The 27,611-nt window shown below is 46.2% G+C and overlaps 1 protein-coding gene across 4 annotated transcripts in view; it reads left to right on the top strand.

The window, feature by feature from the left end:
* The window catches only part of FNDC3B (fibronectin type III domain containing 3B), a 373,528-nt gene that overhangs the window by 159,531 nt on the left and 186,386 nt on the right, over positions 1-27,611 (top strand). For all 4 annotated transcript variants that reach the window (XM_044291978.1, XM_044291975.1, XM_044291976.1 and 1 more), the window contains exons 5-6: positions 1,314-1,554; positions 5,999-6,280. In XM_044291978.1, coding sequence (XP_044147913.1) covers positions 1,314-1,554; positions 5,999-6,280 — 523 coding nt within the window. The remainder of the gene's footprint in view (positions 1-1,313; positions 1,555-5,998; positions 6,281-27,611) is intronic.

Raw genomic sequence — 27,611 nt, 5'->3', positions numbered from 1 at the left:
TTATAATTTAATAGTATCAGAGTTGTGGGATGTGGAGGTGTAAATAGTCTGTCTGGGCATGTTAGTCCACTACTGAATGTAGCAGAAGGTGGACTAGAAGGTAAAACAGCAGGGGGCGCTACCAGACTAGAGGTGGTGTATTGCTGAAATTATGTAAAGGCACCGGCCTCTGCATAACTCGGCCTCTGCATAACTTCAGAGTATCCACCGCCGATTCTAAATGTAAAACAGCTTCCTAGCTGTCTTACATTTAGACTATTTTCTAAGCCTAAACCAGGAGTAGAAAATGATGAATGAGATGGGCCTGCCAGCCCTTCCACGCCTACGTCACGCCAACAATTTTAGACCTGGCGGTAGCGGGGAAGATGTCGCAGATTCTGCCACAACATGGCATGCTTCAGAATTTGCGCCAGATATACGCCACAAAAGGGGCGTATATGTTAGTAAATGACCCCCAATATATTTATTGCATGTATACTGCAATAATACTTTCTTTTTATATTACTTTTTATATTACAGTACTTTTTGAAATGTCCTATTTATTGCATAGTACTATTTTAATATTATTGCTTGATGTTTTCCCTGACTTGGGCTGTGTGCTGCTGACCTGTAAGGTATAGTGTTATGTATGAAAGCTAGTTGTGCATAGTAGCCAGCGCAGGTATGTTCACATGCGGCAGATTTGTGACAGAAATTTCTTTGCCTGTCTCATTCTTATGTATTGGCTTTGCATAAATCCATGCGCATAATGCTAAAAATACTTGAGCCATATCGAACAAACTTTTAGTCACTGACATTTTTGCAACAAATCTGCCGCATGTGATTGCCCACATAGAGTATTTAGAATATTCTAGTGCACTTTCATACATTAAATGGATTTTCCAAGACTTTTATACTGATGACCTATCCTTTTGATAGGTCATCAGTATCTGATCTGTGGTGCTCTGACATCCAGGACCTCCGCCATCCAGCTGTTTGAGAAGGCATCGGTGCTCCTGTGAGTGCTGCGGCCTTCTCCCTTCCCACAGCACCATACATTGTACAGCGGCTGAGCTGCGCCTTGGCCATGTGACGATGAACGCGATGTTACTGGCCTAAGGTAAGCTGCGAGAAGGCCGCAGCGCTGCTGCGAGCGCGGATACCTTCTCAAACAGCTGATCGCAGGGGACACTGGTGTCGGACCCCCACCGATCAGATACTGATCACCTATTTTGAGGATAGGTCATCATTATAAAAGTTTCGGAAAGCCCCTTTAAAGCTGATTGGCATTCACATAAGAGACCATATAATTTATTATTTATTATATTTTACAGGTTATAGAAGACAGCACAGGAGTTCGACGTGTAGTGGTTACTCCACAGTCTCCAGATTGTTACCCTCCCAGTTATCCATCCGCCATCTCCCCCACTCACCATTTGCCTCCTTACCTTGCACATCATCCACATTTTTTACACAATTCACACAACCCATTTTACCCACCAGTCACTGGGCCAGGGGAAATGCCACCCCAGTTCTTCCCACATCATCTCCCTCCCACAATATATGGAGAACAGGGTACAGTATTTTAACACTTTTTTTTTTTTTTTACTCTTCATAAAATATTCTCTACTCTCTACTGTATTATGCATGTAACACTTGAGTAAAATGTATTGAAAGAAATGAAAGTATCTTTTTATCTGGTAACAACACATTGTCATAATATCCTCTGTTATTTTGTCACTTTAATGTAATTGTCTGGTGGTTTTCTGGGTTCGAAATCTGATCAGTGACTTTTAGCACCCCTTTTAATTAGCTGTTTGAAGGGGCCGTGGCACTAGGCCTCTTCATTGCTTACATTGAACATTGTCTACTTTGTACCGGCTGTGAAGGTTATAGCAGTTTTGTGTTATGCATGTAAATGGGACAAAGCTGCAATGAAGAGGCTACCTCTCTTGCCCAAATGTTGCAGCCCCTTCAAACAACCAATTAGCAGTGGTGCTGAGAATCGCACCCTCTCTGATCATCAGGATAGGCCATCGAGATTGTGAACCCAGAAAACCCTTAAATTTCAGTTTACGGATGAGTGAATCAAATTCAATCAAAGATCAAAAGTAAGCAACACAACGAACCTATATATGTGGATATAGCCAATATCAGAGTACCTGGTGCACACAGTGTCAGGTCCTGGCTCTGAATCCCAAAGTGTTTGAAGGAGGAAACTGCAGCAATCTTGCAATTGAAGCAAAGGTGATTTATTTACAAGCAGACATCAAACATAGCGACGTTTCGACTTAAGCAAATGTTTATCAAGGGACTTCCTTAATGGGGTTATCCCATGACTAATGTAAAAAATGAAAATCAGACATCATATAGGACATGACACCATCTCTCTAACAAAGCTAGAACCAGCCCTGAACCTCACATAGATCCAGAGATCTCCCCATTCATTGCTCTGCTAGATTTATATCAAGCTGACCGCTCAAGGGGAGTGTCTTCTCTGCTGCAGCTAAGGGGCGTGTCTCAGCTCTCCCTATCACAGCTCAGGAGGTGTGTCTGAGCTCTCCCTATCACAGCTCTGGAGGCGTGTCTCAGCTCTCCCTATCACAGCTCAGGAGGCGTGTCTCAGCTCTCCCTATCACATGTCAGGAGGCAGATGAAGGATGAAACTGAGCATGTGCGTCCTTCTCTGAGAGTAGGACAAAGAAATAACAAAAAAACAAACAGCGGGGGCGCTGTACAGATACATTTTATTGAACAACTCAGTGGCTCTGCTAAATTTTTAATTACATGCAATTACAAAAGTATTCAGATCCAGGTGCTGGTTTGAAAACTGTAGAATATTTTTCGTGGGACAACCCCTTTAAGTCAAAATGTCACTATGTTTGATGCTTGTTTGTAAATAAATCACCTTTTCTTCAATTGGAAGAGTGCTCCAGTTTCCTCTGTCAACCAGAGTTCTTCACCAGTGAGGGGGTGTCCCCGCTCATGAAGAATCTCCCTCTGCCTCTTGATTGAATTGGCCAGACATCTCGCCTAGCTATGACCATTTCACATCCGCAACACTGCTGCAAGTGGCGGCACAAGCACAAAGTCTCTTCTACCACTACTGGAGCAGCGATTGTGCATGCGCTGCAAAGCTTATGGTTAGTGGTGCATAAACAGTTGCTGCTCTGGAAGCAGAGCCTGTGTTGCGCCTCTATTCAAAGCAGCAGCGCAGGTGCAAGATTGTCATGGCTGAGAGAGATGTCTGGCCCTGTCAATCAACCAGCATGGGGAGATTCTTTACCAGTGGGGCAGCCACTGACAAGTGCTCTGGTAGATGAGACAAATTGATTTGTAAGAATGGATTTGCTCATCCTTATTCCAGTTCTTTGCATATATTTACATCTTTTTTATTTTATTCAATTTTAAAAAACTGTAACGTTTGATAAAAATCCTTAACACATTTCAAAGCTCTCAACTTTCACAGTTCAAGAGAATGGGGCTGAATTGCTGCAGTAGCAGATGTGCTGATATTCAGACCCTCCTCAAACTCATATTGAAAGACCATCCTAGGCATAGGTCATCAAGATTGTGGACTCAGAAAACCCCTTTAAATTCCACTTATTTACATATATTTTCATCTTTTTTCTATATTACATTTAAAAAAACTGTTAGATTTTAAAAAATCCTTAAAAATAGTTCCAAACCTTCACTGTTCAAGAGCATGGGGCTGAACTGCCATAACAGGCTCTTCCAGTCGCGACAGCACTCGCATTAAGATATTTTGCAATGTAATTCTTTATAAATTCCTTATAAATTAGGAATTGATTATAGCCACCGCCAAAGTAAACGCATCAAATGCAGTGCTTTGGGGCAGTAATATGCCCTTCTTAAAGTTGTTGTGTAGGAGGTGTGGTGTGAGCGGTGGTGGAAGAATAATTCCTTTAGTAACAGAAGTGGCGCAAAAGCAGGACTACCTCTTCTTTCTGATGACCTGCTGAATAGGTCATCAATGGTTTAGGTTCAAAAAACCTTAAAAAAATTGTAATTATGTTATATAAAAATAAATGCCATCTTTTAGAGCACATTAGAACATGTTTACCATTGGCACAATTTGCCCCCCAAAAAACTGTACAGCACATTTATCAAGTGTTGTAGAAATTTTTCTAACCTTTTTACGCCTTTCCCCCCACAATGGGGCATGTCTTATTGGTAAGGGGCGTGTCTTCGCATAAACGACACATGGATTCATTGCATCCGCCAAAATGTTGGCACATTTGGAGTAAAATTAAGCCAATATATAGGATAGCATAAACTTAGACTATACAATCTATAGATGAGACAGATTTGTCATCCAGCATAAATCTGGCACATTTTAAGACTACGTTTACACTGTCTTACTTTTAGGCAATATTATTAATGGGTGTAGTAACTATAGCCATAGCACTTGCCATGGGGCCCAGAGATTGGGGGGCCGTATCAATAATACGTTGATGGCTTTTTGCTATCTATCACTATATTTTGGTTTTTCCAATATTCCCGACTTTAGGTGGTTGGGGCCCCATCTTACTTTTCTATGGGACCCTATGAATTCTTGTTACACCCTTGATATTAGTAATGTTTCTTCTGTTGTGTGTCCTTCTTCAGAGATGTCCTTGCTTCTGTTATCCATATTTACAATACTTGAAGAGGATTCATGTAGTTTAGAAACCCCACTCATTGGTGACACACAGATGAAATTGTGGTGAAATATTTTACTTGGTCCATCAATGTGAGGAAATTTACTCCTAAGAAACCGCTCAAAATAAGCACATTTGCTGGCATGTACACAGGGTGAGCCTTAGGCTCCAGGCGCTTCACCATGTTGACTAACGTGGTGTCCGCAAACGGACAGTATTCTGGCGTAAACTTAGCATCGGATTTACACTATGCCAAATTTCTAAAGTTCTGTGCTGAATCGCGCAGGTCAAACACTGAGGAACACTGTATTGCTGCATTTACATGCAGTGATCGAGTACACAACTGTCAAGACGGAAGCGTTCCTTGACACAGGTGCCTGCTCATTAGTGGAGGTGAAGAGCGGCATTTACATGCAGCAATCATCTCCACAGTATGAGCGATCACTGCTGGTATCCTTGTCCTCATATAGCTGCATTGTTTCTGGGCAGAGGAGTGCTGTTTATACAGCTTAATCTGCTATCCAGAAACAATAATTTTGGTGTCCACATGAACGATCATTTCACCCGGTGAGCGAACATTTTGCTTGTTCATCGAGTGATCTGGGGCACTTTTAAAGGGGCAGATTATCGAGACTGACTGTTCCTAGGAAGGGTTGTCCTTGGTAATCTGCTTGACAATTGGGCAACCTAAACCCACCTTAAAAATTGAAATCTTTCCTAATATTACAATTGTATTATTATTGTAGCATATGAAAAAATAACATTTCTTAAAATCATTATATTACTTTTATATTTAGTTAGAGGTCAATTATTTCTGTCTCTCAGAGTTACAAATATAGAATTATGCATGCTGAAGAAAGCTTTATTCTTACTATAAAATATTGCGTGAAAATGTACAAAAATGAATTTGTGGCTCCAAATTAGTTTTCTGATGTAGCTGAAAAGGGTTACTAGATCTGCAGTTTTGGAACTACTGTATACCATGCCAACTAATGCACTTTCTTTGTTAAACTGAGCCTTTTATGCATAAGCCCAATTATATTTAAGCTTTGCCATCTCCTGCATTACTGCTTTTCATTTACCTTTAGTAAATTGTGTGTGTGTGAACTGCATGGCCTGTAGGAGTTTGAATGCTTGCATTCATTTTACCAACGAAGCATAAATAACACTGACCTTGATATAGTATAGACTTACAATTAAATTTACGTGTTGAGTAACCATCACTCGAGGTGCACATTGAAAGGGAAATAATTATTCCCTACGCTCAGCCATTGTTTGATAGATCTTCTAATAATCCATATATTATAGCGCCATAATGTGTCCGTTTTTCCTACCAATGTGTGTTTCTCTGTGTTCAGAAATCATACCACTGTTTGGGATGTCCAGTTACATCACCCGAGAAGACCAGTATTGCAAGCCTCAACACAAGAAGCTGAAACAGATCGATAGACAAAACCGGTTGAACAGCCCTCCATCCACTTTATACAAGAGCCATTTAGGAAACTGTACGACTATGTATAATGGCAATGGCAAAGCTCACAATGGAGCCAGCTGTGGAGGAATGGGCAGTGTAACGGGAATTAAAAAAACTGAACGCAGGACGCGGAGCAGTCCAAAGTCAAACGATCAAGACATACAAGGTATATATATGTTTTCTGTATGTACGGTATATCCAGTGGGATCTAAAGAGCATGTAAATAGGGGGTCATTGATTATACTGAAATCCGCCTATATGCGACTTTGTCCCGCTCACACCAGGTCTAAAATAGTGGGCGGGAATGGGGCCGGGCCGGCAGACCCATCTCATTTACCATTTTCTGCGCCTGTTTTAGGTGTAGAAAATGGAGTAAATATAAGACCGCTAGGAAGCTGTCTTACATTTAGATTGGCGCTGGATGTGCCAAAGTTATGGAGAGGCCGACGCCTCTTCATAACTTCAGGGGAACCACCGCCAGCTATGGGGCTTTATTAAGACCGACGTCTAAAACGCTGGTCTTAATAAATGTGCCCCATAGTGTATATGTGTCTTGGAAGAGAGTCTCAGGTTATGGAGTTACTCTCTATATGTATTCCTACTTAACACTATGTATAACACTTAACACTCTGTGCTCTTATACCAGTAGCAATGTACAGTTTTAAACTTAAAGGAAGACTCTACACTTGATTTACATCTTATATACGATATATTGTTTTACCTAGTATTCCTTTTTTATTACTTCATGATAAAATGGTTGTTCAAACCAATTCTGAATTTCCTGTTACCTGAGGGCAGTGCATTGTAGGAGCTCAGTGGTTGGTAGGACTATGGTGGGACTATGCTGTGCTGTTACATTACAGGTCTGACAGGGGAAGTGAGACAACGCAGAGTCCAAGTCAAAAGGATTTTGAACCAGTATTGAGAGCAACTTGATGTATTAATAAGGAAAACCTTATGAAATATGATATTCACATGAAAACAGTAATGCAAAGAACTGACAAGGTCACTGAGTCATTTATGTTCAGATCAATTATAATCCTTTACCAAAGTTTTCCCAGCTGATATTAAAATGAGCAGCTCTTTCTGGACTCATCAAATGCTCATTATAATATCAGATGGAAAAACTTTCATAAGGGATTATACAGCCATTCTGACATGGATTTTTGAAGTAAGTACACCAGTCTCATCAGGTCTGTGATCGATCTTTTTAATAATGTATGCAGTTTGTGTTAAGAAATCTGGTGACAGATCTTTCGTATGTTTTTTTGCTCTTTACTGATCATTGACTGGTCACCACAGTTTCAGGCAACTTTGCATAAATGAATCATACAGGTGAATATAAGAAACTTGAGTAGTATATTTGAGAAAATGGATTGTAGAGTTTTCAGCTGTTTTCTTTCTCCTCCACCTTTTCTACACTAACTTTCCCTTTGAAATGAATGAGCAATCTGTCTTGTGAGACCAAGATGGGCTGCCTGCTCACTTAAGGATCAGATGACATCTATCTATGGAAGTTTTTGGAGGGGAGGGGGAGGAGGTACAAAGTGAACTTTGAGAAGCAGAGACAGACACAACATAGGAATGATTCAGCAGCTAATTGTAAACCTTCTATCTCATCTCAAGTGCTTTATTTAAATCTAAATCTGTATATCAGGTTCCGCGAAATGCTATTAACTATCCCTTACTATTATACGGTTTCTACAGAGATACCCGTGAAACCATACAGCACATTGCAAAGCTCTATAATTACCTTGCAACACTTTGCTATGACTCCAGTCCACGCCTCTATCCTCTTCTAGATGCCAGTACTTGCGTTCAGAGTATAATAGGTTTTTGTATGGAGCGTGCCCCAGCCGATTGCTCAGCTCCGTTCCTATAGTAGTGGAAGTGAGGTTGCACAGAAGATGTAAAAGCACCAGTGTTGTTTAGAGTTATATTTTATTTAAATCTACACTGCTTATTATTTCTCTATATGGTGCTTTTCAGTGTTTCTGAGTAATACAGAGTTAGGAAGCAGAATCTGATGTCTATGTATTCTATGGGCCGATATCATTACAGCTAGTCTTTACCCACCAGCTCAGAGATAATTGAGAATTATTGATGGACCCTACACAGAAGGAGACAGAAGTTATGTAATAGTACTGTCACTTATATATACATAAAGCAGCTTATTCTGAAGCGTTATCTGGAAGTATAGGCATGCTTTAACTGTAAGCAGCTTACACCTTTGTGTAGGATATTTCATGCTGTTTAGGAAATGAAAGTTTACCTATGGTATATTACATGACAGGAAGTATTTTTTATAAATGCATTCTGTAAATGATCTACAGATTTACTTAACTGTTGCATTTTTTGAAAGGGGATTGTCCTCAGGGTTTTGGGCAGCATGCTTGTGATTACTGCTACAGATCTAGCAGGCGTTAAAGTAATTCCTGGCACGTTGGCGCACAAGCTTATTGCGCTGACCTAGTTTAACAGTGTGCAAAGCTTCTAACGCTTAAAGTTAGTATCCAGTTACACTGTCGGGATAATGCGTTAACCCACTGATGTAGGCGCCTGATACATTTGTACCTGATAGTGCTGGATCCATATGCTCAGTGCCATCTAAGACACCATACATGTGAGAATGTGTGATCAGAAAAACGGCTTATTGTTTAAATCAAACTTATGTTAAACAAGATTTCTCGCTGGTATCATTGGGGGACACAGGACCGTGGGTATAGCTTGCTGCTGCCACTAGGAGGCGACACTAGGCTGAAAAGTGATAACTCCTCCCCTGCAGGCTATACCCCCTCCAGCCTGGAGAGAGCATATCAGTTTTTAGCTTAGTGTCGTAGGAGGCAGACCTCCCTGCTTAGCAGGGTGGCTCTTTTACGTTTTTTGTTTTTATTTTATTTTATTTTTAGGTTAAGGGGCACAGATTCGCATGCGTCTCTGTCTCCCTGGGAGGCTGGCCGGTGTTGCCTTTCCACCGCCCTGCCTCCCCCAAGAAGACAAAGTGGACCAGGGCAGCCTAGCTCCCCTGCTTCCCGCCAGCAAGAGGGCCACCTCCTCCCCAGCCCTTCTCTACATGGACCCCTGATGCCTGGTGCCAGCGGTCGTGGGGTGGCCCTGCTGGTACAAGACTATGGGTGAAGAACACAGATGAAGTCTGGTGAGTTTTACTGTCCCTCCCTGTCCCCCTCACATGGCCCCTTCTTGAGGGGGTGAGGAATCCTCCACCCATCGCCCAGCTCACCTCAGTAGAAAGGGTTAATCCCTTTCCACGGCCGCGGCATGTTACTTTCACCTTCCCGACTACAAACAGGCGCCTTCTGCGCCCTATTCCGGTGACCCCGCTCTCCGACCGACCGGGTGGGCTTCCCGGTCGGCCAAGCGACGCACCTTCTCGGCGGCTCCCTTTTCAGGAGTCCACTAAGCCGTCCCGGGAGAGCAGGCAGAACGGATTCCCTACTCGGCCGGACGCCGCAAAATTTATGCCCCGGCTTTATTTGGGCCTACCGTTTTATTTCTTTCTGATTTCTTCGGCCACGCATATTTACTCCTCCGATGGGCTTACGTGGTCAGCGGACTCAGGTGACCGCATTCCGGACATCGATCCAGGTTCGCTATGTACTGACTAGAGGTGAGTCCCGGTCGGCCGGCGTGATAATTTAGTCCCCGGCTTTGCGGCCTTCTAGGCCGGAACTTCCTCCCTCATTTCAGGCCCCTGCTTTCTATAGATTCTGTCTGCAGGCACAATGTGCCTTTATATTGCAGTATACAGCCCTTCTCCATATCGGGCTAGGTCCTCATAAAAAATTAGTAAAAAAAAAAAAAAAAAAAAAAAAAATTTTTTTTTAAAATTGTGCGCATGCAGATCCTGCTCTCCTCAGCCCACAAGTTCCAATGGAGTACGTATGAGGGATCCCAATCCGCCACCTGAGGCCGTTTGGTTGATTATGCTCCAACTGCGCATATCCAGTGGAGTACATCTGAGAGATTCCCATTCCGCCCTCCGGGCCGTTTGGTTGATAATACTCCAACTGCAAAAATCCAGTGGAGTACATCTGGAGGATCCCAATCCGCCCTCTGAGGCCGTTTGGTTGATTATGCTCCAACTGCGCATATCCAGTGGAGTACATCTGAGAGATTCCCATTCCGCCCTCCGGGCCGTTTGGTTGATAATGCTCCAACTACATAGATCCAGTGGGGTACATCTGGAGGATCCCAATCCGCCCTCTGAGGCCGTTTGGTTGATTATGCTCCAACTGCATAGATCCAGTGGGGTACATCTGGAGGATCCCAATCCGCTCTCTGGGGCCGTTTGGTTGATAATGCTCCAACTTCGTAAATCCAGTGGGTACATCCGAAGGGTCCCCAATCCGCCCTCCGGGCCGTTTGGTTGATGATGCTCCAACTGCATAAATCCAGTGGGGTACATCTGGAGGATCCCGATCCGCCCTCTGAGACCGGTTGGTTAATGGTGCTACTACTGCGCAAATATCCGACTGCGCAAATCCAGTTGTGGACAACTGAAACTTCCCATCCACCCTCCGGGGGCGTCTGTTTGAGTTTCTACCCTGCGCAACTCAGCGGGGGACCTCTGGAAGTTCCCAATCCACCCTCCTGGGTCGTTTGGTTACTACAGCACCGTCTGTGCAATCGGTAAGCAGACCTTTAGTTCCATTCCACCTCCGGGTAGTTTGGTTCTTATTTCAACACCGCCGCAACCTGCAACAGCCATGGCTAGAGGCTGAGAGGTGGAACTGCGCACGAGCGGGCCGAGGCAGGACAGTTATTCGGTCCCTAGATTACGTCCGTGTTAACCGGTTCTGGTGTATGCATTAACCCCTTCCTTAGGCACTATTTACACTTCTACTAGATACAGTGCTTAATTTGGGTTTTACCTCCTTCCTGAGGTGGACTGACCTCACTAGCATTGGCCTCAATGCCGGCAAGGTGTCCCTCTTTCTGTGAGTGGCGGAATTGAAGTTCCACTGGGCTCAGTATTGTCAGCATACATTAACCGTCTGTTAGGTGGCATGATGGCATTCTCACTGCTGTCGCAGTGTTTACGTACGCATTACACCCTTCTGGGGGGGGGATGATGACACCTCCCACAGAGTACAGAACTCGTTAATATGCAAGTTCCTGCTAGGTGCGTTACCCCCTTCGATGGGTGATGTATTGCACGACCTCGGGGTACAGTACTTACTGGATATGTTACTCCCGATCGTAGGTAAAGCGTTTGCACTGCCACTGGGTGCAGTGTTTGCCGTCGGTTTTTCCCCCTCCATTGAGTGGGTACTTACACTTCCGTAGCTTGCGGTTCTGACTATCGCTACCCCCTTCCCTACCGGGGGTTTGCGCTTCCGTTGGTTGCTATTCCACCTCCCATTTGCCATCACATACTTCCTATGGCAGTTCCCTCTACAAACGATCCAGTAACGGGGGAATCGCTATGCATCTTTGCATGCTGTATTTCAGCTACGCCACGACTCTAGATGCCTTGGTTCCCTTCACAGGTGGTCCGTGGCAACAGTCGGTACCGCTGGTGCCTGATATTCTCCATCTAGTGGCATATGGATACTGCCACTGGAGACTATGGATACCCCCATTTTGTATCCCTCTTTTCTTCATGCACCCTTTGGAGACACAAGAATGTGGCCTTTGTGCTCTCAGGGGAGTCACCCACTCTTATGTGTCCTAGAGACTCCCCATCCCCGTGAGCCTCCACCGTTCAGGTCAGTCACACTGCACAGAGTACTGTGATCAAGATCCAGCAAGCAGAGTATTCCACCGACTCCGGATGCTGAGTCCACCACTCATCCTTATCTAGATGAGGGCGTTATGCTGGCAATCTGCAGTGGCTACTACAACGGCTTCTCCTTTGCAGGGTAGTCTTCACGCTAGGGCCAGATGCTCCTAATCGCTGTAGCGAGACAGCCCCCCCTCAGGTAGGGGTTCTACCCTGGTACTAATTCGGCAGTTGCTCCTGTTCAGCGCCCTTGTCAGGTGGAGGGGTTAGGGTTGGCTCTACTGACTGGGCCAGCTTGATACCAGAACTTCTCCTGGATGTTCTCAGGCCGTCCCCTCATGTCCACGCTGGCGGAGCATACGGTAGCCCCTACCGCACGAGGGGTGTTTGAGTCTCCGCTACATGCGAAGGCTCCTTCTGCACAGTTCTTTCGTCAGGCAGCGGATTCCTCTACCATGAGAATCAGTGACCTCTACGGTGTGGTCTACTCCTCGGCTGGAGTATGGCGTGTGCATTACTCTTGGGGCTTCCCTGGTAGGGCCTCCCCTTCTGGCGGTGTGTCGCATCTCCACTAGACGCTGTGGATCCCCCGTCTCACATGGGAATGGGCTTTAGTTCTGGCCTCTTTCTGGTTTTCTACCAATAAGGGTACGTGGCTCTGACAACTGTTGTCCTTCTGCCACATCCAATCCATATCCATATGTTTGAGAAAGGCTCTTGATGTGAGCCGTAACGCGTCAGAGTATTGTATGTGACCAAAAAAGACATCATCTTTTGTTGAAGGCTATAGTGAGTGCCGGTCTTTCTTCATTATTGTTGGCTATTGTCCTTCTGTCGTAGGCTCGGGTGTGGCGATGGTGTAATTACAATGGCTGATCGGCACCTACCTTTTGAGTGCGTTCTACTGGGTAGATCAGTCCCTACGGCACTCGTCTGCTCTAGATTGCCGTTCTAAGCGGGACCTGGATCTAGTAGTCATACTGTGTCGCCAGTGGTGCTACCTCTCTTCAGATGTCAGTGATATCACCTCAAGTCAATGGTGGTTGTTCTTTCACTGCTCATTCCGGGGGTGGACTGAGAGTCTTCCCAAGACGGGTAGAGCGGGTGTATGTTACGACGTCCCCTGTTAGTAGGAGTTTCGTTCCTGGTACGGATCACACGTTTCCTTTCCGGTCTCCCCTCGTGGTGGATAACTGATCTCCTTATCCTCCTGTCTAGCTGACCAGTAGCCATGGGTTGTACGACTCTGGGAGCCCATCCCTATTTATTTATTTATTTTTTTCGGGCCCAGGGTTCCTCGGGTATGGTGAAGGCGTTGGACGTTGTGGTCGAACTTCACCCGGCAAGAGTATTTCTCTCATCTTTGTTCCACTCGTCTGCCCTTCCAGGCAGCGTTACTGTTTTGTTGAAATATGGTCAGTGACGGGGCTCCCATCACTGGCGGTGCTCACATTGGCTTTTATTTTACTTACTTTTCCCATGTGGTATTGATACTTTGGCCGGCAGTGGGGCACGCCTGGCTCAGGCGTTTGTTTCCTAGTGATTCTCAGGCAGCTTCTCTTACTAGAGATCTCACCACCAGCCTCTCTGGCTATGAGGGCGTTGGTCTACCAATATTCCGCTCCCTAGGGGCTGTTCTCTGGACCAGAGGTGAATCCTAAGGACTTGGCTTTTTAGTTCTGCTTCCACAGCTGCGGCCAGGAGCCAGCTGTTTGGTGGCATTGTTTATTATTTTTTTCTCTGAATTGTTACGCCTTCTTGTACGTACTTTTTTTCTTTAAGTATGAACATAGGGCGGTGTTCCGTCCAAGGTTCTCTTTTTTCGCAGAAGGTGGTCGCCTTTCCACGCCTCACAGACATGGGTTTCTCTTCTTTCTCCCTCGTAGTACACGGACCGAGCTCTCAATCAGCCATGTGATTTGGCCTCTGGGTTTGCTTGTCCTTGTCTGGCGCCTACAGCCCTAAGGACTTCTACCAATTCTTATCCTGGGGTCCTTGTCAAGGCTGACGGCCTCCAAAGGATGTTTTCCGGATAGATCCGTTCAACAGTTGCTCGGGCATTCCGCCCTCGGGTGGGCAACGCCTAGCTGAGTCGTGGCCCACCCGACCAGCGGTCAGCGATTCTCGGGTCCATCTCCTCGTGCAGTAGCTTCCAGAGTGGAAGGCAGTGTCTTGGTCTTCCGGGCACACGTTCGTCAAGTCTTACCGGGTGCCTTCCTAGGCACCGGCGGATACTGTTCCAGGCAGCAAATTCTTGCAGGCGACAGTGAGTTACGCATCCTCAAGGACGTTTTTTCTCCAGGGGCATGTGATTTTTTTCCCTCCCCGTGGACTGCTTTAGGACGTCCCACGGTCCTGTGTCCCCCAATGATACCAGCGAGAAAACGAGATTTTTGTGAAACTCACCTGTAAAATCTCTTTCTCGCGTGGTTCATTGGGGGACACAGCTCCCACCCAGTGATTTCTGTTTGCCGTGATTGTTGGCGGTTGTGGAGCCACTATGGCCCCAGTTCTGGTTTGATCCGACTGGCATTGGTCAGTTGTTGGTTGTTTACCGTATGGTTATTTTCTCCTACTCCTATTGCTTGGGCACAAACTGATATGCTCTCTCCAGGCTGGAGGGGGTATAGCCTGCAGGGGAGGAGTTATCACTTTTCAGCCTAGTGTCGCCTCCTAGTGGCAGCAGCAAGCTATACCCACGGTCCTGTGTCCCCCAATGAACCACGCGAGAAAGAGATTTTACAGGTGAGTTTCACAAAAATCTCGTTTTTTCAATATTTTAAAAAGAAAATACTGAAATCTTTTAGCAAACACACTGGTCACTGGGCCTCATAATTGGCTTCACACTTTTGGACTCTGCAGTCATCTCATTATCAGCACATCCAGGATTACAATGAAACCACTTTGTATAGATAACACAGGATCACACCATTGACAATAGTCGATGGTCACAACTGATCTACTCGACTCCCTCCATAGTTACCTCTGCCTGGCTATAGAACACTGTCCCATAAAAGTCAATGAGTCATCTCCAGTTCAAAGGTTTTTATGGTCCATGTGGCTGCTGTACAATATGTCTCTGTTAACTGCAGCGTAGGCCAGAATATAGAATACAAAAATGTGATCAGAAAATATAAAACATATTAGAAAATCATTGTCTGTTTTTAAATAGTAGAAAATATAGGTGATACATTTCCTTTAACTTTTGCTGTAAAGTTCTAATAGGTTAATTGATGTCTTATTGGCCCCTAGAATGTGCGCTGTTACCCTGAGGCAAAATATAGTTTACATTCCAGTGGGGCAAGTCCAAGGTTCTGTCTCACATGGCCCTGGTATTTCCGTATTTAGCATCTGTCTAACATCCGTAGCGTTCAGACCTTCCACTGTTCAAGTGAACTGAACAGGGACAAGAGGAGGGCTATGGTGATCTACAGTATGTTCCGTTCAGGGTGCTGTAGCCGTAATTCAGATGCTAGCATACACTCTATTGCGTCAGTCGTCAGTGCAGTTTGCAGCGCTAGTATACAATAGCTATACTTCTGTGGGTTAAAGGGGTTATTCAGTATTTTTATTGATGGCCCATCCCTATGTTTCAGTAGCTACTTCGAGCACCGGAGCTACTTCAGAATAGCTCATCAGCTGGGGTGCGGGGTGTTGAATCCGGAAAATCAGATATTGACAGCCTATACTCAGGATAGACTCTAAGTATCAAAAAACTGAATAACCCCTTTAAATAAAGTAAAGCCTGTATTACACAGGCCAATTGAGCAAGCGATTGTTGGGAGAGAAGCGTTCCCTCCTGGCAATCAACTGCTCACTAGCGGAGAAGACCACTGCCATTACATGCAGCGATCCCCTCCGCAGCATGGGGAGGAGCGATCATTATGTTATCGTTTGTCCCCATGCTGTATAGGGGTTCACTGGCGGCAGATCGTAATTAGACAGACCGGTCTTCCACCAGCAAACATTGATTTTTAAGCATGCTTCAAAATCACAATTGCCTGATGAACGAGTCTGATTTGCTTATTCATTGGGCCATCGGCGGCAGTATTACACTGCAAGATGATCACAAACGAGCCTTAAAACTAAGCATTTGGTACGGTAATTGAAGCACAAGATACTCCAGAGAGATTAATTCAACAATATAATTGAATAGAATCTATCCATTCTGTCCGATTCATCCGATTTTCCCCCAAAATCACATACCCAGCCAAAGTCTTGCAGCACTATAGACATTCGATTGTCTGTGACGAATAACTAATATCTATTGCCAGCTTCAGAGTCAGGTAGCTTTTCATGTAACCAGACAGGTATTCGGCCTCCTTCACTCCATTTATTTGTACAGTCTTGGCTATCTGTAAGATGAACGCTGTATTTCGGAGTGGGTGTGGTACATGAATGCAAATGATTTTAATTACCCTGTACGAGCCTTTTCTGGGCTTACAGTCTTCTCCACTCCAAATATTCTCATTAATTTGTCTTTATTGGCAAATGTTAGATATCTCTACATGTGCAAGTTGTTGCTTGTGAATAACGATTCTCATTCTTCTCCTGGTGACAGGAATAGTGCATGTGGAGCCCAAAATGAAACGTTCATACAAGAAAAAGATATCTGCTAAAGTCACAGTAGTCGTCAGCACTGCAGCCTTGGAGTACTGGCTACTTACACATGTGCGTTTTCAATTCCGCTATTGACATCCATCATAGGGTCCCATTCATTGTCAATGGGGACAAAACTGAATGCGCTAAAATGGTTGCGCTCCCATTGCGGACAGAATAATGCTGCAAACAGCGTTTTTCTGTCCGTGATGTGGTGTGGAGCAAGATGGATCCGTCATGACATACAATGTAAGTCAATGGGGATGGCTCCATTTTCTCTGACACAATAGAAAACAGATCCGTCACCCATTGACTTTCAATGGTGTTTATGATCTGTCTTGGCTATATAAGACAATACAACCGGATCCATTCATGACAGATGCAGGCGGTTGTATTATTGTAACGGAAGCATTATTGCAGCTCCATGACGGATCCGCAAAAAACACTAGTGTGAAAGTAGCCTATCTTGTATGTCCTTTCTCATGTTTTGTGGGTTTTCTCTTGGCACTTCACTTTTCTGCAACTCTAAATACTGAATAGTTGAAGGAGTTTTCCGGTTAGGTTAGAGATTAGATTGGTGGGGGTCCTACCGCTGGGACCCCCACCAAACACAAGAATGGAGGCCCCTGTAGCCTGAAATGGACGGAGTGGCTGGTTAGAAATGCGTGCCATAACTCCATTCATTTCTGTGGGAGCTATCTCCAACACTCAGCTATCTCCGGTGCCCCCATAGAAATAACTGGAGAAGTGGTGAGCATTTCCAACCAGCCACTCCATCCAATTGAGGACGGCTCCACAGGGTAGGGGTCCCCCACAGCAGTAGGACCCCCACTTAATAGTTGAACTACTACCCCTATAGTTTTGATGTCAGCCTTGTATATCCTTGTGAGATAGAGGCTGAAGGTGAACAATGCATAACCAACTGAGAAACAAATGGAAGCAAAGGCAGAGCTGAATTAAAGGGAAAGTATCATATATATATATATATATATATATATATATTTATTTATTTTTACTAATAATAATCTTGAATGTTTTGATTCATCATTTTTCTAATCTGTTTTATCCTGTAATTGTACTGACCATGCTCTGTGACCTGTGCTTAGTTTTTTATGCAGGAAGAGGGGAGAGGTGAACTTTGACCATCACCCAATGTCAATGGTGTAATCTTTTAATAGAGGTGGCCCCTTTCATTGTAATCCCATCTGTGATGATAAGGAGATGACTGCTGAGGAGTTATCTCTACAGAACAGGAAGTGTCAGTCTATTATGAGGCTCAGAGCCTACAAAATATAGATGGTAGCAGGGCAATTTAAAAAGAAAAAAACACCAAACGTTCTTAAAACGATAACTAATATGTGTCACATAATTTGACTTAAACAATAGTTTATTTTCTGATGATGCATTAATTCTAAGGCTACTTTCACACTAGCTTTTTAGTTTTCCAGTATTGAGATCCGTCATAGGGTCTCAATACCGGAAAAAAACAGTTCCGTAACTGAACAGAACGGAATGCTCCAAAATGCATTCCCTTCCGTTCTCATACCGGAGACCAAACTCCAGCATGCTGCAGTTTGCTTTCCATCCTGAGATGCGGAGCAAAACGGATCCGTCCCCGTTGACTTGCATTGTGGGTCATGACGGATCTCAGGACGGAAAGCAAACCGCAGCATGCTGTTTTCTTTGACACACGCTGACACAATAGAAAACTGATCCGTCCCCCATTCAGTGGAGTTCATGATGGATCTGTCTTGGCTATGTTACAGATAATACAAATGGATCCGGATAACGGATGCAGATGGTTGTATTATCAGTAACGGAAGCGTTTTTGCTGAACCCTGCCGGATCCAGTAAAAACGCTAATTTGAAAGTAGCCTAATTGTGGAACAAAGCTGAAGAAAACCAATGAAGGTTAAGATGACATTGCATTCTAAAAATGCATGTGGTTCTTACAACCTCTTGTCAGATGAGAAATCAATCAGTCTGGTGGATTTCCTCAAGGTGTGATCAAAATGCCCGTCAGCTAATCAAATGTAGCCAAGTAATAGTGAATCATGTATTATGGGCCTGGCAGTTCACCTTAAATTTCGACTCAACTTAATTAAGAGTAGACTGTTCCTGTGGCAGGCAGCTCGGTGTGTTCCTTGGACCGGCTACCACATGGAACTCTGCCAGAATAAAAATGATTTAGGAGGATTATAATTTTGTCTTTGCTGGGGTGTATGTGACTGTACAGGAAGGGAATGGACTCTTTGACCTGGTATTCATGCCCTGGAAAAAATGTGCATGGAAGTCTGTATTTCTTTTTCCTGTGCAACAGTGAAATAATTATACTAAAAATATAGGACGCTTGTCGTGTACACAGGAAAGAAACACGACCTTTTGGAAAATGAGTTGATAGCAAGCCTCCCAGACACATACAGACTCTGTTTGTGACCATGTACTTGGTAAAAGCGTCTTCAAATAGAACTTTCAGATACTGCGTATACAGAGTGCTCAGTCTTCAGAAGCTACTGTAGCTGTGGTGTATTTCTTCAATACGTTAAAGCAAATAATTTCCTCATTGGCAATCCCTGCATATGACATTTAAGGGGGAACATCACAAGGTTATGCCGTGATTGGCGTATAAAATTAAAATCAGACACCGTATAGTACATGACAGTCTCTTTCTAAGTAGGCTAAAACCAGCCCTGTATCTCACATGGATCCATAGATCTTCCCATTTATTGGTCTAATCGTTCTGCTAGATTTATTTCAGGCTGGCAGCTCAGGAGGTGTGAACAAGCATAGAAAATGACGTAGATCTACACCAGTAGGGGAGCTGGCATAGATTTAGGCCTGCGGTGGATGCACCTAAGTTATGTAGAGGCCTGCGTTAGAAAGCTTTTACAAAGAATGCTAAGCTGAGAAAATGCCCTAACTTTTCGATATACTCCATGGGGGAGATTTATCAAAACTGGTGTAAAAGAAATCTGGCTTAGTTGCCAATAAAAACCAATCGCGCTCCTTTGGAAAATGAAAGTTGCAATCTATAGGCAACTAAGCTAGTTTTCCTTTACACCAGATTGGATAAATTCCCCCCCCCATGTTGGGACATGTTCCTAGAGTTGGATATATGTGATATAAAGAACCTTTCCTTGCAAATTTTGCAAATTTGGCGCTTGTACAAATTGTAGAACTTCATTGCTGTCTTGATAATTGGGTTGTCAGTAGAGTTGAGCGAACACCTGGATGTTCGGGTTCGAGAAGTTCGGCCGAACATCCCGGAAATGTTCGGGTTCGGGATCCGAACCCGATCCGAACTTCGTCCCGAACCCGAACCCCATTGAAGTCAATGGGGACCCGAACTTTTCGGCACTAAAAAGGCTGTAAAACAGCCCAGGAAAGAGCTAGAGGGCTGCAAAAGGCAGCAACATGTAGGTAAATCCCCTGCAAACAAATGTGGATAGGGAAATGAATTAAAATAAAAATTAAATAAATAAAAATTAACCAAAATCAATTGGAGAGAGGTTCCATAGCAGAGAATCTGGCTTCCCGTCACCCACCACTGGAACAGTCCATTCTCAGATATTTAGGCCCCGGCACCCAGGCAGAGGAGAGAGGTCCCGTAACAGAGAATCTGTCTTCATGTCAGCAGAGAATTAGTCTGCATGTCATAGCAGAGAATGAGGCTTCACGTCAGCCACCACTGCAACAGTCCATTGGCATATATTTAGGCCCAGCACCCAGGCAGAGGAGGGAGGTCCCGTAACAGAGAATCTGTCTTCATGTCAGCAGAGAATTAGTCTGCATGTCATAGCAGAGAATGAGGCTTCACGTCAGCCACCACTGCAACAGTCCATTGGCATATATTTAGGCCCAGCACACACACAGGCAGAGGAGAGAGGTCCCGTAACAGAGAATCTGGCTTCATGTCAGCAGAGAATCAGTCTGCATGTCATAGCAGAGAATGAGGCTTCACGTCAGCCACCACTGCAACAGTCCATTGGCATATATTTAGGCCCAGCACACACACAGGCAGAGGAGAGAGGTCCTGTAACAGAGGATCTGGCTTCATGTCAGCAGAGAATCAGTCTGCATGTCATAGCAGAGAATCAGGCTTCACGTCAGCCACCACTGCAACAGTCCATTGGCATATATTTAGGCCCAGCACACACACAGGCAGAGGAGAGAGGTCCCGTAACAGAGGATCTGGCTTCATGTCAGCAGAGAATCAGTCTGCATGTCATAGCAGAGAATCAGGCTTCACGTCAGCCACCACTGCAACAGTCCATTGTCATAAATTTAGGCCCAGCACCCAGGCAGAGGAGAGAGGTCCCGTAACAGACAATCTGGCTTCATGTCAGCAGAGAATTAGTCTGCATGTCATAGCAGAGAATGAGGCTTCACGTCAGCCACCACTGCAACAGTCCATTGGCATATATTTAGGCCTAGCACACAGGCAGAGGAGAGAGGTCCCGTAACAGACAATCTGGCTTCATGTCAGCAGAGAATCAGTCTGCATGTCATAGCAGAGAATGAGGCTTCACGTCACCCACCACTGCAACAGTCCATTGGCATATATTTAGGCCTAGCACACAGGCAGAGCAGAGAGGTCCCGTAACAGACAATCTGGCTTCATGACAGCAGAGAATCAGTCTGCATGTCATAGCAGAGAATGAGGCTTCACGTCACCCACCACTGCAACAGTCCATTGGCATATATTTAGGCCTAGCACACAGGCAGAGCAGAGAGGTCCCGTAACAGACAATCTGGCTTCATGTCAGCAGAGAATCAGTCTGCATGTCATAGCAGAGAATGAGGCTTCACGTCAGCCACCACTGCAACAGTCCATTGGCATATATTTAGGCCTAGCACACAGGCAGAGGAGAGAGGTCCCGTAACAGACAATCTGGCTTCATGTCAGCAGAGAATCAGTCTGCATGTCATAGCAGAGAATGAGGCTTCACGTCACCCACCACTGCAACAGTCCATTGGCATATATTTAGGCCCAGCACCCAGGCAGAGGAGGGAGGTCCCGTAACAGAGAATATGTCTTCATGTCAGCAGAGAATTAGTCTGCATGTCATAGCAGAGAATGAGGCTTCACGTCAGCCACCACTGCAACAGTCCATTGGCATATATTTAGGCCCAGCACCCAGGCAGAGGAGGGAGGTCCCGTAACAGAGAATCTGTCTTCATGTCAGCAGAGAATTAGTCTGCATGTCATAGCAGAGAATGAGGCTTCACGTCAGCCACCACTGCAACAGTCCATTGGCATATATTTAGGCCCAGCACCCAGGCAGAGGAGGGAGGTCCCGTAACAGACAATCTGGCTTCATGTCAGCAGAGAATCAGTCTGCATGTCATAGCAGAGAATGAGGCTTCACGTCACCCACCACTGCAACAGTCCATTGGCATATATTTAGGCCCAGCACCCAGGCAGAGGAGGGAGGTCCCGTAACAGAGAATCTGTCTTCATGTCAGCAGAGAATTAGTCTGCATGTCATAGCAGAGAATGAGGCTTCACGTCAGCCACCACTGCAACAGTCCATTGGCATATATTTAGGCCCAGCACCCAGGCAGAGGAGGGAGGTCCCGTAACAGAGAATCTGTCTTCATGTCAGCAGAGAATTAGTCTGCATGTCATAGCAGAGAATGAGGCTTCACGTCAGCCACCACTGCAACAGTCCATTGGCATATATTTAGGCCCAGCACACACACAGGCAGAGGAGAGAGGTCCCGTAACAGAGAATCTGTCTTCATGTCAGCAGAGAATTAGTCTGCATGTCATAGCAGAGAATGAGGCTTCACGTCAGCCACCACTGCAACAGTCCATTGGCATATATTTAGGCCCAGCACCCAGGCAGAGGAGGGAGGTCCCGTAACAGAGAATCTGTCTTCATGTCAGCAGAGAATTAGTCTGCATGTCATAGCAGAGAATGAGGCTTCACGTCAGCCACCACTGCAACAGTCCATTGGCATATATTTAGGCCCAGCACACACACAGGCAGAGGAGAGAGGTCCCGTAACAGAGAATCTGGCTTCATGTCAGCAGAGAATCAGTCTGCATGTCATAGCAGAGAATCAGGCTTCACGTCAGCCACCACTGCAACAGTCCATTGGCATATATTTAGGCCCAGCACACACACAGGCAGAGGAGAGAGGTCCCGTAACAGAGAATCTGGCTTCATGTCAGCAGAGAATCAGTCTGCATGTCATAGCAGAGAATGAGGCTTCACGTCAGCCACCACTGCAACAGTCCATTGGCATATATTTAGGCCCAGCACACACACAGGCAGAGGAGAGAGGTCCCGTAACAGAGGATCTGGCTTCATGTCAGCAGAGAATCAGTCTGCATGTCATAGCAGAGAATCAGGCTTCACGTCAGCCACCACTGCAACAGTCCATTGTCATAAATTTAGGCCCAGCACCCAGGCAGAGGAGAGAGGTCCCGTAACAGACAATCTGGCTTCATGTCAGCAGAGAATTAGTCTGCATGTCATAGCAGAGAATGAGGCTTCACGTCAGCCACCACTGCAACAGTCCATTGGCATATATTTAGGCCTAGCACACAGGCAGAGGAGAGAGGTCCCGTAACAGAGAATCTGGCTTCATGTCAGCAGAGAATCAGTCTGCATGTCATAGCAGAGAATGAGGCTTCACGTCACCCACCACTGCAACAGTCCATTGGCATATATTTAGGCCTAGCACACAGGCAGAGGAGAGGTTCATTCAACTTTGGGTAGCCTCGCAATATAATGGTAAAATGAAAATAAAAATAGGATTGAATGAGGAAGTGCCCTGGAGTCCAATAATATATGGTTATGGGGAGGTAGTTAATGTCTAATCTGGACAAGGGACGGACAGGTCCTGTGGGATCCATGCCTGGTTCATTTTTATGAACGTCAGCTTGTCCACATTGGCTGTAGACAGGCGGCTGCGTTTGTCTGTAATGACGCCCCCTGCCGTGCTGAATACACGTTCAGACAAAACGCTGGCTGCCGGGCAGGCCAGCACCTCCAAGGCATAAAAGGCTAGCTCTGGCCACGTGGACAATTTAGAGACCCAGAAGTTGAATGGGGCCGAACCATCAGTCAGTACGTGGAGGGGTGTGCACACGTACTGTTCCACCATGTTAGTGAAATGTTGCCTCCTGCTAACACGTTGCGTATCAGGTGGTGGTGCAGTTAGCTGTGGCGTGTTGACAAAAGTTTTCCACATCTCTGCCATGCTAACCCTGCCCTCAGAGGAGCTGGCCGTGACACAGCTGCCTTGGCGACCTCTTGCTCCTCCTCTGCCTTGGCCTTGGGCTTCCACTTGTTCCCCTGTGACATTTGGGAATGCTCTCAGTAGCGCGTCTACCAACGTGCGCTTGTACTCGCGCATCTTCCTATCACGCTCCAGTGCAGGAAGTAAGGTGGGCACATTGTCTTTGTAGCGTGGATCCAGCAGGGTGGCAACCCAGTAGTCCGCACAGGTTAAAATGTGGGCAACTCTGCTGTCGTTGCGCAGGCACTGCAGCATGTAGTCGCTCATGTGTGCCAGGCTGCCCAGGGGTAAGGACAAGCTGTCCTCTGTGGGAGGCGTATCGTCATCGTCCTGCCTTTCCCCCCAGCCACGCACCAGTGATGGACCCGAGCTGCGTTGGGTGCCACCCCGCTGTGACCATGCTTCATCCTCATCCTCCTCCACCTCCTCCTCATCCTCGTCCTCCTCGTCCTCCAGTAGTGGGCCCTGGCTGGCCACATTTGTACCTGGCCTCTGCTGTTGCCAAAAACCTCCCTCTGAGTCACTTCGAAGAGACTGGCCTGAAAGTGCTAAAAATGACCCCTCTTCCTCCTCCTCCTCCTCCTCCTGGGCCACCTCCTCTTCCATCATCGCCCTAAGTGTTTTCTCAAGGAGACATAGAAGTGGTATTGTAACGCTGATAACGGTGTCATCGCCACTGGCCATGTTGGTGGAGTACTCGAAACAGCGCAACAGGGCACACAGGTCTCGCATGGAGGCCCAGTCATTGGTGGTGAAGTGGTGCTGTTCTGTAGTGCGACTGACCCGTGCGTGCTGCAGCTGAAACTCCACTATGGCCTGCTGCTGCTCGCACAGTCTGTCCAGCATGTGCAAGGTGGAGTTCCACCTGGTGGGCACGTCGCATATGAGGCGGTGAGCGGGAAGGCCGAAGTTACGCTGTAGCGCAGACAGGCGAGCAGCAGCAGGATGTGAACGCCGGAAGCGCGAACAGACGGCCCGCACTTTATGCAGCAGCTCTGACATGTCGGGGTAGTTGTGAATGAACTTCTGCACCACCAAATTCAGCACATGCGCCAAGCAAGGGATGTGCGTCAAATTGGCTAGTCCCAGAGCTGCAACGAGATTTCGCCCATTATCACACACCACCAGGCCGGGCTTGAGGCTCACCGGCAGCAACCACTCGTCGGTCTGTTGTTCAATACCCCGCCACAACTCCTGTGCGGTGTGGGGCCTGTCCCCCAAACATATGAGTTTCAGAATGGCCTGCTGACGTTTACCCCGGGCTGTGCTGAAGTTGGTGGTGAAGGTGTGTGGCTGACTGGATGAGCAGGTGGAAGAAGAGGAGGAGGAAGCCGAGAAGGAGGAGGTGGCAACAGGAGGCAAAGAATGTTGCCCTGCGATCCTTGGCGGCGGAAGGACGTGCGCCAAACAGCTCTCCGCCTGGGGCCTAGCTGCCACTACATTTACCCAGTGTGCAGTTAGGGAGATATAGCGTCCCTGGCCGTGCTTACTGGTCCACGTATCTGTGGTTAGGTGGACCTTGCTACAGATGGCGTTGCGCAGTGCACACTTGATTTTATCGGATACTTGGTTGTGCAGGGAAGGCACGGCTCTCTTGGAGAAGTAGTGCCGGCTGGGAACAACATACTGTGGGACAGCAAGCGACATGAGCTGTTTGAAGCTGTCTGTGTCCACCAGCCTAAATGACAGCATTTCATAGGCCAGTAGTTTAGAAATGCTGGCATTCAGGGCCAGGGATCGAGGGTGGCTAGGTGGGAATTTACGCTTTCTATCAAATGTTTGTGAGATGGAGAGCTGAACGCTGGCGTGTGACATGGTTGAGACGCTTGGTGACGGAGGTGGTGGTGGTGGTGTTGGTGGTACATCCCCTGTTTGCTGGGCGGCAGGTGCCAACGTTCCTCCAGAGGCGGAGGAAGAGGCCGAGGCGGCAGCAGCAGAATAGGCCGAGGCGGCAGCAGCAGAAGAGGTAGCAGGGGGAGCCTGAGTGACTTCCTTGGTTTTAAGGTGTTTACTCCACTGCAGTTCATGCTTTGCATGCAGGTGCCTGGTCATGCAGGTTGTGCTCAGGTTCAGAACGTTAATGCCTCGCTTCAGGCTCTGATGGCACAGCGTGCAAACCACTCGGGTCTTGTCGTCAGCACATTGTTTGAAGAAGTGCCATGCCAGGGAACTCCTTGAAGCTGCCTTTGGGGTGCTCGGTCCCAGATGGCTGCGGTCAGTAGCAGGCGGAGTCTCTTGGCGGCGGGTGTTCTGCTTTTGCCCACTGCTCCCTCTTTTGCTACGCTGTTGGCTCGGTCTCACCACTGCCTCTTCCTCCGAACTGTGAAAGTCAGTGGCACGACCTTCATTCCATGTGGGGTCTAGGACCTCATCGTCCCCTGCATCGTCTTCCACCCAGTCTTGATCCCTGACCTCCTGTTCAGTCTGCACACTGCAGAAAGACGCAGCAGTTGGCACCTGTGTTTCGTCATCATCAGAGACATGCTGAGGTGGTATTCCCATGTCCTCATCATCAGGAAACATAAGTGGTTGTGCGTCAGTGCATTCTATGTCTTTCACCGCTGGGGAAGGGCTAGGTGGATGCCCTTGGGAAACCCTGCCAGCGGAGTCTTCAAACAGCATAAGAGACTGCTGCATAACTTGAGGCTGAGACAGTTTCCCTGGTATGCATGGGGGTGATGTGACAGACTGATGGGGTTGGTTTTCAGGCGCCATCTGTGCGCTTTCTGCAGAAGACTGGGTGGGAGATAATGTGAACGTGCTGGATCCACTGTCGGCCACCCAATTGACTAATGCCTGTACCTGCTCAGGCCTTACCATCCTTAGAACGGCATTGGGCCCCACCATATATCGCTGTAAATTCTGGCGGCTACTGGGACCTGAGGTAGTTGGTACACTAGGACGTGTGGATGTGGCAGAACGGCCACGTCCTCTCCCAGCACCAGAGGGTCCACTAACACCACCACGACCATGTCCACGTCCGCGTCCCTTACTAGATGTTTTTCTCATTGTTATGGTTCACCACAACAACAAATATATTATTTGGCCCAATGTATTGTATTCAAATTCAGCGGGATATAAATTTGAGGCCTAGTATTTAGGCGCTGGGTGACCGGTATGGATTTAGTGACAGAATTAGACTTGGAAATGCACAGAAGCGTGTGTGTGTGAAGTTATTCTGAATGACCCAATGTGCACCTTGAATATTATATACCCTTTTAGGGATAGATTTCAAATAGCTCTGATATAGCAGAAACCACTAAATTATGAAATTGCTAAATTGGGAATTGTATTTCAACCCAGAAAAAGAAATGTGCTTGAACGGACACTAAATAACTCGCCCAGCTACAGCACTAACGAGAGATTTAGCAGGATATAAATTTGAGGCCTAGTATTTAGGCGCTGGGTGACAGGTATGGGTTTAGTGACAGAATTAGACTTGGAAATACACAGTAGCGGGTGTGTGTGAAGTTATTCTGAATGACCCAATGTGCACCTTGAATATTATATACCCTTTTAGGGATAGATTTCAAATAGCTCTGATATAGCAGAAACCACTAAATTATGAAATTGCTAAATTGGGAATTGTATTTCAACCCAGAACAAGAAATGTGCTTGAACGGACACTAAATAACTCGCCCAGCTACAGCACTAACGAGAGATTTAGCAGGATATAAATTTGAGGCCTAGTATTTAGGCGCTGGGTGACAGGTATGGGTTTAGTGACAGAATTAGACTTGGAAATACACAGTAGCGGGTGTGTGTGAAGTTATTCTGAATGACCCAATGTGCACCTTGAATATTATATACCCTTTTAGGGATAGATTTCAAATAGCTCTGATATAGCAGAAACCACTAAATTATGAAATTGCTAAATTGGGAATTGTATTTCAACCCAGAACAA

The sequence above is a fragment of the Bufo gargarizans genome, chromosome 4, assembly GCF_014858855.1.
Source record: "Bufo gargarizans isolate SCDJY-AF-19 chromosome 4, ASM1485885v1, whole genome shotgun sequence".
In the NCBI taxonomy this organism is placed as follows: domain Eukaryota; kingdom Metazoa; phylum Chordata; class Amphibia; order Anura; family Bufonidae; genus Bufo; species Bufo gargarizans.
Note: the sequence above shows the minus strand (reverse complement) of the source record. Positions and strands in the feature narration are given on the sequence as shown.